General features: G+C 34.7%; 1 protein-coding gene across 2 annotated transcripts in view; it reads left to right on the top strand.

Moving 5' to 3' along the window:
* Positions 1–16,676, top strand: part of KLHL8 (kelch like family member 8) — a 73,412-nt gene that overhangs the window by 35,743 nt on the left and 20,993 nt on the right. For both annotated transcript variants that reach the window (XM_025425330.3, XM_025425329.3), the window contains exon 2: positions 6,873–7,229. In XM_025425330.3, the coding sequence (XP_025281115.1) occupies positions 7,020–7,229 (210 nt within the window). In that variant the 5' untranslated portion in view covers positions 6,873–7,019. The remainder of the gene's footprint in view (positions 1–6,872; positions 7,230–16,676) is intronic.

Genomic DNA, 16,676 nt, shown 5'->3' with positions numbered 1-16,676 from the left:
CTTGGCTGAATTTTATAGAAATAATTGATTTTACTAATTTTGTGCTTTAATATCTGTACTGGTTTTTTTTTTTTAATCTGTACTGGTTTTATAACCGATTGATCTAGTACTTTTGTTATGTTTGTATTTACCTGTGAATTTTTTTTCCTTTCCTAATTTTCTTACTCTTGATTATAGTTTTTCCTTTCTACTCAAAGAATTCCCTTAACTTTTGTTGGTGTGGGAAACTCTCTCTCTCTCTCCTTCTATTCTGAATGATAGTCTTGCTGGGTAGAGTATTCTTGTTTGCAGGTTTTTTTATTTTCAGCACTTTGACTATATCATGTCACTCCCTTGTGGCCTGCAGTGTTCTGCTGAAAACTCAGCTGATAGCCCTCTGGGGTTTCCTTGTACACAAGTAATTGTTTTCTCTTGCTGTTTTTAAAATTCTCTCTTTTTCACTACTTTTTTGCCACTTTAATTGTTATGTATTATGGTGTAGACCTCCTTGGGGTGATTTTCTTCAGAGTTCCCTGTGCTTCCCAGATGTGGGGTCTCTTTCTTTCCCCAGATTTGGGATGTTTTCAGCTATTCTTTCTTCAAATATGTTTTCCCTTTTCTCTCTTTTCTCTTTCTGGGCTTTTCTCTCTCTTCTCTTTCTGGGATCACTATATGCGAGTGTTATTACACTTGATGATGTCAGTCAGTTCCCATAACCTACTCTGATTTTTTTCTCACTTTTTTTTTTTTCTGTTCAACTTCGTTGTTTTACTCCCAGTTTGCTTATCCATTCTTCTGCCTTTTCTAGTTTGGTATTGATTCCTTCTAGTGTACACAATTTTAATTTCAGATATTGAGTTCTCCATCTCTGATTGGTTCTTTTTATCTTTTCTATCTCTTTGTGACAGTCTCACTGAGGTCTTTCACTATTTTCTCAAGTTCTATAAGTATCTTTATGACCATTACTTTGAATTCTTTATCAGGTGTATTGCTTATCTCCATTTCATTTAGCTCTTGTCCTATGATTTGTCCTGTTCTTTCTTTTAGAACCTATTCCTCTGTCTCCTCATTTTATTTAACTCTGTGTATTTGTTTCCCTGTATTAGGAAAGTCAGCTAAATCTCCTGTTCTTGAATGTGTGGCTTTATGAAGAAGAGATCCAGTAGTGCGCTATAGTACAGCATCTCTGTTCACCAGAAATAGGCACTTCAGGGGTGTCTTTTATGTTTGTCGCATGCACCCTCCTATGTGTGTTGTAGCTGAGCAGTGTTTGCCTTAAGTTCAGTTGGTTGGAATGACCCAGTTTATCTACTCTTCGCAGGGTTTGGTCCCTGTCCTTTTAAGTGGCTGATCTGGGGCTACTGTGGGCTTGTAGCTGGGTGGTGTTAGCAGTCAGACTAGATGCTGCCTTCAGCTTGTGTGATGCAGCTGTGGTAACACTGAACTGCAGGGTGCTTTCCCTGCAGTGTCCCCCTAGAGGCTTTTGTTGGTTGGTAGGCCTGCAATCAGACCAGGTGCCTGCCCCCAGTAAGTCTTATGAGGCTGCAGTTGCACTGGTGTATGTGGTTAGTTTCCCCTCTCCCTGGTGCAGGAGTCACTTTGGAGTGATGCCATTCTCCAACTGGGCTGCTTGTAGAATGTGTTGCAGCAGGAGCTGCTTTGGAGGGATGCTTGTCAAGCGAGACAGGGTTGGATGGGGCAGATCTGCAGGAGAATGCAGAGTCAGGGCATGTGGTGTTAGCAAGCTAGATGGAGTGTGTTCCCAGAAGTGTCCAGTTCTCTAGGCTTGGGGGTGGAGGAGAAATGGCATCTGCCGGCTCTTTTGTTCTTAAAGAAGTCTCCTAAAGATCTTTGCCTCTTCAGCATATTCTGAGATTATATAACTCTTCTTCCTGCAAACCACAGGTGCTTTTCAAATTGCTGTTTTTATGCTGGGTCTTTCAGGGCAAGGACTTGGTTTCCTATCACCTTCTGGCTCTCCCAGAGCCAGGCCTGCTGATTTTAAGTACTTGGAGTTAAGCCCTACACTGACTGTAAAAACTCATGAAATTAATCTTTACTGGTTTTCAAAGCCAGCTGTTCTAGGGATTTTGTCTCCAGTGCAAATGTTGATGCAGGTTGCTCCTCCTCTCTATTTTCTGTGCTTGTGGTACCCCTTCCATTTGTGGTTAGTTTTGCAAGGAGTTTGTTTGCTGACCATGTCTTTGTTCCTCTTACCCTGTTTTATGTGGCCTCTTCTTCATGAGTAGCTCTGGAAAGTTTGTTCTGCCAGTCTTTGTGTCATTTTCTAAAGTTAATTCATCTGCTTTGGCTTTCTAGGTATGTCTGTGAGACGAGGTGAGCTTAGGATCCTTCTAATCTCCTTTCTTCATCCTGCACCTCACATCTGCACCATTTTAGTATTCCTAGCAACAGTGCATAAAGTTCCAATTTTTCCACATCCTTATGCACTAAATAACACTTGTTATTTTCTAAATTTTTTTTATTGTGGTCATCCTAAAGGTTGTGAGGTCTTGATTTGCTTATTCTGAAATAATCTTTTCATGTGTTTATTGGTCATTTTTTATTTCTTTGGAGAAATATCTATTCAAGTCCTTTGCCTATTTTTAAATTGAATTGTTTGATATTTTTTGTTGTTATTCTTGAGTCAAAGGGTATTAAGGGTTTATTCTGGGTATTAACCTCTTATGTATATATGACTTGCAAATATTTTCTTCCTTTCTGTGGGTTGCCTTTTCACTGTGTTGTTTCCTATGCTGCACAGAAGTTTTAAAATTTGATATAGTCCCATTTGTCTGTTTTTTTTTTTTTTCTTTTGTTGTCTGTGCTTTTGGTGTTATAGCCAAGCAGTCATGGCACATTCAGTGTCATGAAGCATTTCCTCTGTGTTTTTTCTAGGAGTTTTATAGTTTCAGACATCAATGTTCCTAAGATTTATAGGTTTGTAGTTTTCACATACAGGGTAATGCTGGCCTCATAGAATGAATTAAGATGTTTTCTGACCTCTTCAATTTTGGGGGAAAAGTTTGGAAGGAATAATATTAGTTTTTCTTTATATGGTAGAATTCATTAGTGAAGCCATTAAATTTAGTTCTTTAATTTGTTGGGAGATTTTTGATTATTGATTCAGTCTTTTTAATAGTTATAAGTCTATTTAGATTTTCTATTTGTGTATGATTTAGGTTTTGTTTCCTAGGAACTTGTCCATCTCATACACAATTTATGGATGTACAGTTGTTCATAGTATTCTCATGACTTTTTTTTTTATTTTTACAGAGTCAGAAGTAATGTTCCTTACTTTCATTTCTGATTTTATTAATTTGAGCATTCTCTCTTTGTCTTAGTTGATTTAGCTGAAGTGTTGTCAATTGTGTTGATCTCTTCAAAGAACCAACTTTTGGTTTGTTTTCCTCTATCATGTATCTATTTTCTATTTCATTTATCTCTGTTCCAATGTTAATTTCATTTCTTCTGCTAACTTTGGGTTTAGGTAGTTTTCCTTTTCTAGTTAAGTTGTAAAGCTAAATTGTTCATTTGAGATTTCTAAAAATATGTCAATAGCCATAAGTTTCCTCCTTAGCACTGCTTTCACTGTGACGCCTATCAGTTTTGGTATGTTGTGTTTTTGTTTTCATTTGCTAAGTATTTTCTATTATTCCTTGTGATTTCTTCTTTGATTCATTGGTAGTTTTAAAAGTGTGTTAATTTTCCCAGTTCTGCCAATTTTCCATTTTTCTTTTGTCATGATGTCTAAGTTCATCCTGTTGTAGTTAGAGAAGATAGTTGGTATGCAGTTTATCTTTTTATTTAAATCTGTGAGACTTAATTTGTGGCCTACCAGTGATTCATTCTGGAAAGCATCCCATGTGCACTTGAGAAGGATATGTGTTGTGTTGGGTAGAGCGTTGTGGTTTTTTTTTTTGTTTTGTTTTGTTTTGTTTTTATGTCTTCGATCTAATGGGTTTATTGTGTTATGTGTCCTCTGCTTTTTCTGTGGTTATTCTGTCTATTATTGTGAATGGAGTATTGGAGTCTTCAGTTATTATTCTGGAACTATTTATTTGTCACTTCAATTCTATTAGTTTTTACTTAAGTATTTTCATTATTTGTCATTATATGCATAATCATTGTAATTGTCTTTTCTTATTCTATTGATCCTTTATTAATATATTTCTCTTTGTTTCTTATAACATTTTCAGACTCAAGGTCTTTTTTTATCTGGTATTAGTATAGTTATATTTGCCCTCTTTTGGTTCCTGTTTGCATGGAGTATTTTTTTCTATTCTTTCCATATTAACTTGTGTATCTTTACACAATTAGTAATTATTAAATTTTGAATTAAATTTTTTTAATTTCAATTTTTTATTTATTTTAAATTATTCTCAAGTTGTATAGGAAACAAGATTCGGTGTGCAAATGAAAGTTACAGTAAAGCTGCTTTCACATTAATAATTACTTTTTCTTCTATGGATGTATTAGTGTATTAAATCTGTAGAAAATAAAATGTGGTTACAAACCAAAACTAGGGCAGCCCCAGTGGCTCAGCGGTTTAGCGCCGCCTTCAGCCCAGGGCCTGATCCTGGAGACCTGGGATCGAGTCCCACATCGGGCTCCCTGCATGGAGCCTGCTTCTCCCTCTGCCTGTATCTCTGCCCCTCCGCCCGCTGTGTGTGTGTGTCATGAGTAAATAAATAAAATCTTTAAAAAAACAAACAAACCAAAACTACAGTAATACCAGATTTTGTAATTACCCATGTATTTACTTTTTTTTTTTTTCATGTATTTACTTTTATCAAACTCTTATTTTTCCATATGGCTTTGAGTTGCTCTTGGGCATTCTTTTATTTAACCTTATAGGACTCGATTTCTTGCAGGTGGTGTCTAATGGTCATAAACTCTCCCAGTTTTTGCTTATCTGGGAATGCCTTAATTCCTTCCTGACTTTTGAAGGACATTATTGCTAGATACAATATTTCTGATTACAGCTTTTGTCTTTCAGTACCTTGAACATATCTGCCCACCCTTGCTGGTTTCTGAAGTTTCTGGTTAAAAAAATCTGCGAGTATACCCTTATTGAGGAATCCTCTATCTAACAATTCACTTTTCTTTTGTTGTGTTCAAGATTCTTTTTTATCTTTGGCTTTTGGAAGCTTTTTTATAATGTCTTGGTGTGGTTCTTTTAATTCCTCTTTCGTAAAACTTCTTGAATGTTTACATTTATGTTTTTCATCAAATCTTGGAAGTTTTCAGTCATTATTCTTTAAATATTCTCTCTTCCCCTTTATCTCTCACTTACTCTTCTAGGATTCCAATAATGTATATTGGTCTGTTTGATGTTCCACAGGTCTTTTAGGTTCTACTCATGTTTCTTCAATGTTTTCCACTTGAGAGTCGATAATTTCCATTGTCTTGTCTTTGAGGTTGGTAATTCTTTCTTTTTCCTGTTCAAATCTGTCCTGAGTCCCTCTAGTGAATTTTTCATTTCAGTTATTGTACTTCTCCATTTCAGGAACTCTTTTTGGTCTTTAGTTTTTCTGTTTCTTTTTTTGATAGTATTGATTGTGTGCCTGATTCTATATCTTCCTTTAGTTGAGCATCCTTAAAAGAGTTGTTTTAAAGTTTTCATTTAGTATAAATTCCATTAGTTCCTTTTCAAGACAGTTTGTTGTTTGTTTCTTCCCCCAACACACACCTTGAATGTGTTTCATTGTATGCCTTGTGATTTTTGTTGTTGTTGAACACTAGGCATTTGGATCTAATAATGTAGTAATTCTGGAAATCAGTGTCCAGATTTAATCGAATTCTTCTTTAAGTTCTGCTATTTTTTGTTACTTTTTTTCCTCCTCTTTTTGATTGTTTTTAGACCATCTCTGTGCTGAAGACCAGCCTGAGGTATAATTTAAGGTCTTCTCAGGTCTTATTTGAGCATTTCCCTTGGCATGCATTGTCATTTTCTAATTTTCTTTGTTTATACTCTTTATTTTTTGTGTCTTGCTTCTGAAAGGGGGAGGAAAAAACCCCCAAACCAAAAAATGAATGGGAATAAAGGGCACAAGCCTTTTAAATCATCTGGAAGTCACTTCAGCCAAGAGGGAGGGATTTGCAACAGGTAAAGGTGTATTAATAATGGCTATACACCTTTTCCTTTATCTATACCTTGGTGATCAGAAGCAGTAGTCAGCAATCAGCAGAGATCCCTGATATTTGGAGGACTGGGTTCTTTTTGCCCACCCTGAATCCTAAAAATTGTAGCTCCTCCAAGGAACATGCACACAGTTGCTTACTTGCCACCTGACTGAGGATGTGGGGATGGGCAGCTGCTACTGCTTAAATTGACCAAAATTAAACTTCTCAGTCTTTCCCTGGAAGTTGCAAGCCTTCAGCAGGCTCCATAGAATTCCAAAATAGTTACATCAGACAGATTCTGCCAGTGTAATTGTTGCCTATGTGGGGAAGGCAGATTCCTGCTGCTTCTATTCCACCATTTCCCAGAATTTTCAAATTAGATTTTTTTTTTAAAGATTTTGTTTATTCGTGAGAGACACACAGAGAGAGGCAGAGACATAGACAGAGGGGGAGAAGCAAACTCACTGTGGGGAACCTGATATGGAACTCAATCCCAGGACCCTGGGATCATGCCCTGAGCAGAAGGCAGATGCTCAACCACTGAGCCACCCAGATGCCCCTCAAATTAATTTTTAAAGGAGTTCCTTCAGTGGAATAATTAGCTTAGATAACTTATATGACTTTTAGCATAAAGTTACAAAGTAACTTGTTCTTAAGTAATAATTTGTGTGGTCACTTTGCATATGTAGTTTTGGTAAACTATAATTACTAATGATATTTTTTCTTTTGGTGTATTTTTATGTGTTTTACTTATTTTTAAATCTCAGGAAACTGAACAATGGCAATTTGAGTGGATTTTGAAAAATATCTGAAGGTTAGTGGGCAGCATCTCCCTTCTGCCTTCTCCCCACTCTTTACAAAAGAATAAATGGGATGTTTGAGAACAGTGCTGTATTAAAAGAAGAGTGTTGCAAATGGCTTCAGAATCTGTGAATACAAAACAAGCTAGGAATCACTGCACAAAGGGGAAAAGGCAGCACCAGCAAATAAAAAACAGGTCTTCAATTAGTGATGGTGATGGAGAAGACTCCTTTATCTTTGAAGCTAATGAAGCTTGGAAAGATTTTCATGGTTCCCTTCTTCGGTTTTATGAAAATGGAGAACTCTGTGATGTCACACTAAAGGTGAGACTATTTTTCTTTTTCAACTTCTTTATTGCATTATGAAAAATGAAGGTTTCTAGAACCACACAAGACAAATTTTTGGTGCCATACTTACTTGTTACAGTCAAGATGACTGGTCTCAATCCTTTTTTATTGAAGGTGAAAGGACATAAGCAAAGGTGCTTAGAGGTTAGTATAAGCTAAATTTATTGTACTAATTAAATGGTAATATTCATTATTTCTTGGTAATGTAACTTCTGAGAGTTCTGGAACCTTAAAACAGTAAGTAGTCATTATTAGGGAAATTAATAAATTGTTGTTAACTAGTAAGCTTTTAACTTACGAATTTAGAAATAACTTAGAAAGTTAGGAATTCTTGGTGGTTTATTCAGCTGCACTAGTGTTCTAGTATATATTTCTGTTCTGGTAATTTAATCTCTACTTTAAAACAATTATCTCTTAAGTGAGATTTTCTATACCTGATAGTGAAGTAGAATCTATTTAGACTTGGATGAAAAAGCATAGTAAATTTTAAGTCTGTGGTCTATAGAATCCTGTTATTCTGCTGTAAAAGACAGTTTTAGTAAAATTGATAAAGTGATAAAGTAGTGTGGAGGAACCCATGTTCTAATTGTTCCTCATTACTTGTTTAAGATTCCTTTTTACTATTATGTGTCAGTGTGATATTAAAATTTTTTTGATGATTCATATGCATTCATGCAGCATTTTCCACATTTTATGCCATTGTTCTAATTTTCAACCCTAGTGTGAAATTCAGTGACCCACATTAGCTTTGGAAAAAAAAAAAGTAAAATAGATTATTTGAATTCAGTTACCATTCAGCATATCAATGTATGAATGGAAAATAATTAAGTAGAGTATTATTCATTTTATAAATTTTATAATTGAATTTTAGAATAATTTGTACAACATAGTAACTTTCTTAAGTAAAAAATAGGGCAAGTGAGAATTAAACTTGTAACTTTATTGTGTAACTTAAGCAATAGATTGAAATAACTCCCACAGAATCAGAGGTTGAAAACTGAAATACTATGTTTTAAACATGATGGAGATTATTTGGGGATGAGACACACTTCATTAATTTAAGGGACTATCATTTTTATTTTTCAACTGTAAAATTAGAGTGATGATTAGGTTTTTGTGAGGAATAAGTGAATTGATATAACTGGAGTCCTTATAGCGTTTGTTTGGTATATGAAAGATAACAAATATCAGCTATTTGGATCATGTTACTATTGTTGTTGTTCCAAGGGTATCAGATAATTCTGCTATGGTATATTCTCTTCCTATTCATTAGAAAGTATTACAACTGAAGTTTTAAACAAATCTATTATTGGATTTGTTTCTTAATTTGAATTCAACATTTCTTCAACGGTCAGAATTTTTTTTAAGATTTTATTTATTTATTCATGAGACAGAGAGAGGGAGAGGGAGAGAGAGAGAGAGAGAGAGAGAGAGAGAGGCAGAGACACAGGCAGAGGGAGAAGCAGGCTCCATGCAGGGAGCCCGAACGTGGGACTCAATCCCGGGACTCCAGGATCACGCCCTGGGCTGAAGGTGGCGCTAAACCGCTGAGCCACTCGGGCTGCCCAACTGTCAGAATTTAATTGTCATAGAACAACTAAGTCAAATAGGATTATGGATAATTTATAATGTTCTGTTCAACATAAACTTCACTTTTTACATTCATGTAACTTTAAGAATTCTTTAATATAAAGTCATCTACTTTCTTTTATTAGTATGTTTCCTTTGACCATTATTGCTTTTAGGCCACATATTTTATTTTTTATTTTTTAAAAAAGATTTGTTTATTTATTAGAGCATGCATGTGCACTTGCACATAGAGGGAGGGAGAAAGAGAGGCAGAGTCCCCCTGAGCAGGGAGCCTGATGTGGGGCTCAATCCCTGAACCCCAAGATCATGACCTGAGTCAAAGGCAGATGCTTAACTAATGGAGCCACCCAGGCACCCCCAAGGACACACATTTTAGAAAGACCATTGAGCTGGCTCAGTTGGTGGAGTGTTGTGACTCTTCATATTGGGATTGTAAATTTGAGTTCCATGTTGGGTATAGAGATTACTTAAAAATAAAATCTTTAAAAAAAAAAAAAAAACAACCAGCAACTATCCAGATTTATTTTATTGTTTGTATATATGGTCATTAGCCAATTTTTAGATTCCAAAATGAGCACCTGTATTACAAATAACAAGTTTATTTAGCATATATTTACTAAGGTCTTACTCTAGTACATGGAGAGTATAAATAAACTTGAAATTTGAATAATATTCTGTTCTTGCCTTCAAGGTATTTGAAATTTAGTCAGAAATAGGCACATATAAAGTTAAAGACAGTAAAATTTAGCGATTATCATTTTTATGTTATTTTTATGGTAGCATAGGAGAGGATTTAATAAATTATGCCTGAGAGGTGATTCAAAAGGCTTCACATAAGAGATTATTGTCTTTAAGCCATTCCAGGGAGAGGTAAAACTTGTTTATATATTATTTTTTAGTGAAAACATTTTAAACAGTATATCCAGTAGCAGGTCTAAAATTGTGCATGGGGCAAGTTTCTTAGGGGGCAACTATTTGGTTGAATAAAGGTCAGGGGAATTTGTCTTTCAGAGGTATTGCATAGCACTCATAATACTTAAGTTATATGCTATACATCAACAAGAGTAACACTTACAAAGATGAGTAAAAACTCATGCTTTATGTAGTTTGAGGAAATGTAATTATTCTTATTAAAGATCATAGTTAGGGCAGCCCCGGTGGCGCAGCGGTTTAGCGCCGCCTGCAGCCTGGGGTGTGATCCTGGAGACCCGGGATCGAGTCCCACATCGGGCTTCCTGCATGGGGCCTGCTTCTCCCTCTGCCTGTGTCTCTGCCTCTCTCTCACTCTCTCTGAATGAATAAATAAATAAATCTTTAAAAAAAATAAAGATCATAGTTAATTTTACTTGAAGAAGTTAACAGATTATTAGAAGAAGGAAGCTCCCTACACCATCTGTTGATGCTGCCACTGAATATGTTTTATTCATATTATTTGGCTTCTTTTTTTTTTGAAAGTACGTTTCTGTGATTTTTTAAGCAAATATTTATAGGATTCTAATAAATATTTTCAAGATTGTTGTTATTTTTTGGTGTCAAACTTCCAAATGACCAAGTAAGAATAAGTGCTCCAAAAGATTTCAGGGAAATAAAATATATAAACTACATTATAATAGCATACTTCCAAGAGCTAGAAATGATAAAATTATTAGCCTTATAAAGGTAACAGATAACTCCTGACTAGAAGACAGACATAATCTAATAAAAGAGAAACAATAAAGGAGGAGATGATTTTCATATTTAACACTTAAGTATTCTGTGTTAAGCAGTGTAATAAATGATCACTTTTACTTTCTGACATTCAAGTAATAAATTGACATTTTGATTTTTTTCAGGTTTCTCAGAAAAAGAGGTATTTAAATACTTATATTTGTAGATAGTTGTTTATTCAGTCTCTTAAAGTGTTAATCCATTGTTTTCTTTAAGCAGATCTTTTAATAAATGTAGTAAAATTAGCCAAGATTGTAGAACAGTGGGTGTGGTGAGACATTATGATGTGATAATTCACCATAAGCCAAACTATCTTGAGTCTTATATACCTAACCTGTTCTTGATCTTGGCAATAAAATACTATTTTGGTTATTCAAACTGATTAAAATTGGTGGATTATTGAAAAGAGTAGCTAAAGGATTAAAAGGGCAAAATTACAAAGGATTAAAGTTGAGAAATTAGAAAAAAATTGAGAAATTAGAATATAGCTTATTAACATACATAAAAGGAGATTGAGCATGTAGGTTTTTTTTCCTTCTACGCTATTCCTCTTTCACTGTTTGTTTTAGGCACTTTTATTTCAATGTAGTTCTTAAACACTTAGTTTGAGTTACTAAGTGGCATGATTATAAACATTTCAAACTAATATACTTTAGTTTTAATGATTTAAAAAGTTTTTTTAGCATGCATGTTTATAAATGATTTTTAACAAACTGTGTTAATGGGATTATACAGTTAATACTTCGAAGTGAAGTGAAGCTATGTAATAACAGCTCCTTTGCAAAAGAATAGTTACTAGAATAGCCACATTTTAAAAAAAGATATTAAGGGGCACCTGTGTATCTCAGTTGGTTGGGCATCGGGCTCTTGGTTTCAGCTTAGGGCATGATCTCATGGGTCTTGAGATCATGCCCTGCCTTGGGCTCCCCACTCAGCAGAGTCTGCTTGAAGATTCTCTCCCTCTGCCCCTCTTCCACACTCTCTCACACTCTCACTTCACTAAAGTAAATCTCTTGAAAAAATATTAGAAATAACTAAGAAGTGGGGCACCTGGGTGGTTCATTTGGTTAAACATCTAACTCTTGATTTCAGCGCAGGTCATTATCTCAGGGTTGTGGAATGGAGCCCTGCCTCAGCTTTGCACTTAGCTGGAAGTCTGATTGAGATTCTCTTCCTCTCCCTCTCATCCTGCTCCAGATCTCTCTTTCCTCCTCTAAAATAAATAAATCTTTTAAAAAAATAGCTAAGAAGTAAAAATCAAATCAATTAAAAAATTGTTAACTTATCAACATTGAATATTTTAAACATTTATTGCTTTTGAAATTTTGGTGAAGGAGGTATTCTTAAACATTTCTGGTGGATATGTAAATTGACTCATTGTTTTTCGTGTACAGTTTAACAGTATGTGTCGAGCTATAAAAAGCTTATATTTTTTTGTTAATTAATTCTACTTTTCAGATTTCATCTTAATGAAATATTCTGAAATTCTGAAAAAACTTTCTGCTCTGAAATAGTGTATTTTAAAATATGGAGAAGCTATGTAAATGGCTAATATCAGTATGATTAAATAAAGTGTGTTACATCCACTGTATAGGGTAGCAAATAAACATGAAGGTTATAAAAGTTTTCAGAAACTTAGGAGATGATGACAAAGTTCAGGACAATCTTTTTTAAGAAAGTATGCTTGCCAGTGGGGTGCGGGGTGGGAGTAGAGCAGAAGGAGATAGAGAATCTTAAGCAGGCCCCACACTCAGCATAGAGCAGGTTGTGGGGCTTGATCTCATGACCCTGAGATCATGACCTGAGCTGAAATCAAGAGTTGGATGCTTAATTGAGCCACCCAGGTACCCCAAGTTTGGGATGGTCTTAATTATGTTTCATAACACGTAGAAAAAAAAGTTGGAAATGCATCAAGAGGTTGACAGTATTTGTTGAATTGTGAGCAGAATTTTTCCGCTATTTTTTTCCTGTTCTTTGTTGATTTTATACACTGAATTTGTATTTTAGAGGGAAAAAAGAAAATTGAAATGTAAGTCACCTTAAATGTAGGATAATAAGTTCATTTTGTAAGTTAGAATTGAAAGCTATTGAAATTTCAATGTTCATTTTTGGGGGGAATATCAATGTTCTTGGTTAATGTTCTTTTTATGTTACTTTTAGCTTACTCATAATTCAGCAAAAGATCACTTATTATTTTCAGAGTTCTTTTTAGTCTGTCATGTAGTTTTTCTGGGTGGACTTAAATGTCAATCAGCAATAAAAATTGAGGATGCTTGACTTCCCCCGTGCCCCTCTCTCCCTCCCATCCCAGTGTTGAAAAAGTGAAGTGGTTTCTCAGTCTAAAAACCTTTGTTTCATTGTGTGTATTTTGATCCCTACTGACTAATCTATGGAAAATTACTCAAGGTTTTGATTAGTGGTTTGTATTTCAAGTTTTTTTTTAAGAAGACATAATCTTATTAATGTTATTCTACATATTTCACTACTTAAGTTTAAACTTGACATAATTTTTCCCCAGAGCATCTTGAATTATTCATATGTTCATTAGTCTAATAAAAGATGTAAATTATAAAATTCACTACCTTTTCACTAGTATTAAAGGGACTTATTATTGTATTCATATTTATTAGTCACTATTTTATTTTTAATATTAATATTTTATAAATATTGTTATTTTATGGATTTTAATATTAGTATTTTAATTTTAGTATTTTATGTTAAAACCAACATAACATTTATTATTATTTACTAAATACTGTAGTATTTATTTAAAATTGTAATGTCTACTATTTTTGTAATTTGTGTATTTTTCACCAAATTTCAAGCGTGTAGTCCTTATACTCTGCTTTCTTGCATTCCTAACTTTCTGATGAAATGTTTTTAGTAATTGGTAATTATTTTTATGTACCAGAGCACAAGAGTATAGAAATAAGCTGTCAGTAATACAGTGAGACTCAATAATGTCAAAAGAGAATTAATGCATAAAAAGCCAAATATTCTCATGTTGCTATTTCATACACATGGCTCAAAGACTTTTTTAAAATTAAGATGGGTATTTATTCTAAAAGGGCATATGGGGGTATGATTGTGTGTATTAAATAATCAAGTTTTACTTCATTTGCATAAATTAGAGTTTTTGAGGGACAAAAGCCTTATGAACAATATGAAAATAGTTTGTGGTTCATTGATTTATACAGCTTGCATAAGCAGACAGTGTTAAAATAATGTTTAATTGGAAATTGTAGAATTCTATTTTATGTAATGGCAGATTGTTTTACCAGATTTATGTCATGTAAGATTTACATATATTTGCATAGAAACTAAATCTCAGTGGTGGCATGTGGAGATATTCTGAAAAGGTATTTTTAGTTTCTTTTTAAAATGTTTAATATCAGGTTTCAGATCCCATTTTAGGACTGAAGTAAGTTTGAAAACATGCCAATCTCTCTGCTTTAGTCTAGGTTATACCTTTAATCTCAATAGAATCTAAATCTTGCCTTGTGAGTACTTTTTAAAAAATTAAATACAGTATAACCAACAGAAATGATAATCCTGTATTTGTTGAAGGGATATTCATTCTTCCTCCACATTAGTGAAAAAAGGTCAGGGAGGAACATTTATGAACAAAAACATTTATACATTATACTCCTCAGGCCTTTTTCTGTAGAAGTTCTTTTTTTTTTTTTAAAGATTTATTTTTATTTATTTATGGTAGGCAGAGAGAGAGAGAGAGAGGCAGAGACACAGGCAGAGGGAGAAGCAGGCTCCATGCCAGGAGCCCGATGCGGGACTCGATCCGGGACTCGATCCGGGACTCCAGGATCGCGCCCTGGGCCAAAGGCAGGCGCGAAACCACTGAGCCATCCAGGGATCCCCTGGAAGTTCTCATTTTAAAATTCATTCCCAAATAATGAGACCCAACAAAAAGTGTATTATGCAGTCAAAATGCTACATGCAAACAGGAAAATTGGTAAAACACTATCCTGTTACTTGTGCTTAATGGTTATTTAACTTTAAGGCTGGGAAAACTGGATACTCAATACCAAAAACTTGCAGATGGAAATAAAATTATAAGTATAAAACAATAAAACCATAAATAACCACTATAATACCAAAAAAATACTCTAATACCTAAAGTTAATATTTATGGAATATTAGAATGATTCTCATTTTAAAGCAAAGAATCTAAGGCAGAAATCATAAAGACACAGATTGATTTGGTTGTGTAAAAATCTATAGGGGGTGAATAAAAAAGTGCACCATAAAAGAGAAAAGCTTGAAATATATATGAAAAATGGCTCACATTCTAAATGTATGAGGAGTTCTTACAAATACATATGAAAAAAGACATAGAAAAAAGTTCATAGGAGAGATGAGATACAAGTAGCCCAAAATGAATGATTTAATGGTATTGGTAAAAGATAAACTAAAACAATGAGATAATATTTTCATTAATCAAATTGACAAGTATATTTCAATAAATTAACACTTGAAACATCGCACAAATATTGTAGGTAGATCAGAAATAGACAATTTAGCAGTATATATTCAAGCTGTACCTATACTTTGAAATACTATTTCTACTTTTAGGAACTTATCTGTAGGAAATAATGAAGTGTGAACATAGATTCAGTGACAGCAAAATTCATTGTGCCGTTTACAACAGCGAAGTATTGATAGTCTAATTTTTCAACAAATAAGGTGGTTAAGATTTCATTGTTTTTATTTCAAAATAATTTAAGAGGGATCCCTGGGTGGCGCAGCAGTTTGGCGCCTGCCTTTGGCCCAGGGCGCGTTCCTGGAGACCCGGGATCGAATCCCACGTCGGGCTCCCAGTGCATGGAGCCTGCTTCTCCCTCTGCCTATGTCTCTGCCTCTCTCTCTCTCTCTCTCTCTCTCTCTCTCTCTCTGTGACTATCATAAATAAATAAAAATTAAAAAAATAATAATTTAAGAAACGAAAAAACTTTAGTTCATAGTATATACTACAAAATAATGGATTATTTACTCTCTCAGTGTTCTCACTGGTAAATTATGGATCATAATAGTACCTACCCATAGGGGCATTGGGACAATTAAGTGAGTTAATATGTGAAAAGCACTTAGAATAGTGCCTGACATGGTGACTAATTAATAATACTATATTGTATATTTAGAAGTTACTAAGATAAGAGATACTTTTTAAATTTATTTTTTATTTTTTAAAGATTTTATTTATTCATGAGAGACACACACACACAGAGAGAGAGAGAGAGAGAGAGAGAGAGAGGCAGAGACACAGGCAGAGGGAGAAGCATGTAGGGAGCCTGACTTGGGACCCGATCCTGGGTCTCCAGGATCTGGCCCTGGGCTGAAGGCGGCGCTAAACCACCGAGCTACCTGGGCTGCCCAAGAGATCTTTTTAAAAAAATATATTTATTTGAGAGAGTGCATGCATCAGCATGGGTGGAGGGGAGGAGCAGAGGGAGAGAATCCCAAGAAAACTCCCCACTGAGTATGGAGCCCAATACAAGGCTCTGTCTCATGACCCATTAGAGATTACTACCTGAGCCAAAACCAAGAGATGGACGCCCAACTGACTGAGCCTGGCAGGTGCCCCTAAGAGATCTTAAAAGCTCTTATCATAGGGAAAGAAAAATTATAATTATGTGAGGTGTTAGATAGTTACTAAACATTGTGATAATCATTTCATGATGTATACATGTATGAAATCACTATGTTATATAACCTAAACTTACCAAATATTATATGTCAGTTATAAAACTGGAAAAAGGTTTTTTAAAGATTTTATTTATTTTTGAGAGAGCGAGCGAGCGAGCATGAGTGGGGGAGGGGCAGAGAGAGCAGCAGACTCCTCACTGATCAGAGAGCCTGATGTGGGACTCAATCCCAGGATGCTGGGCTCATGACTTGAACCAAAGGCAGACGCTTAACTGAGCCATCCAGGTTCTCAGAAAAAAAAATATTTTATTTTTAATTCTTTTTATTTTTGTATTTTTTAAAGATTGTATTTATTCATTCATGAGAGACACAGAAAGAGAGGCAGAGACACAGGCAGGGGGAGGAGAAGCAGGCTCCATGCAAGGAGCCTGATGCGGGACTCCATCCCAGAATCCAGGATCATGC

Source organism: Canis lupus, chromosome 32, assembly GCF_003254725.2.
Source record: "Canis lupus dingo isolate Sandy chromosome 32, ASM325472v2, whole genome shotgun sequence".
Classification (NCBI taxonomy): Eukaryota; Metazoa; Chordata; class Mammalia; order Carnivora; family Canidae; genus Canis; species Canis lupus.
Note: the sequence above shows the minus strand (reverse complement) of the source record. Positions and strands in the feature narration are given on the sequence as shown.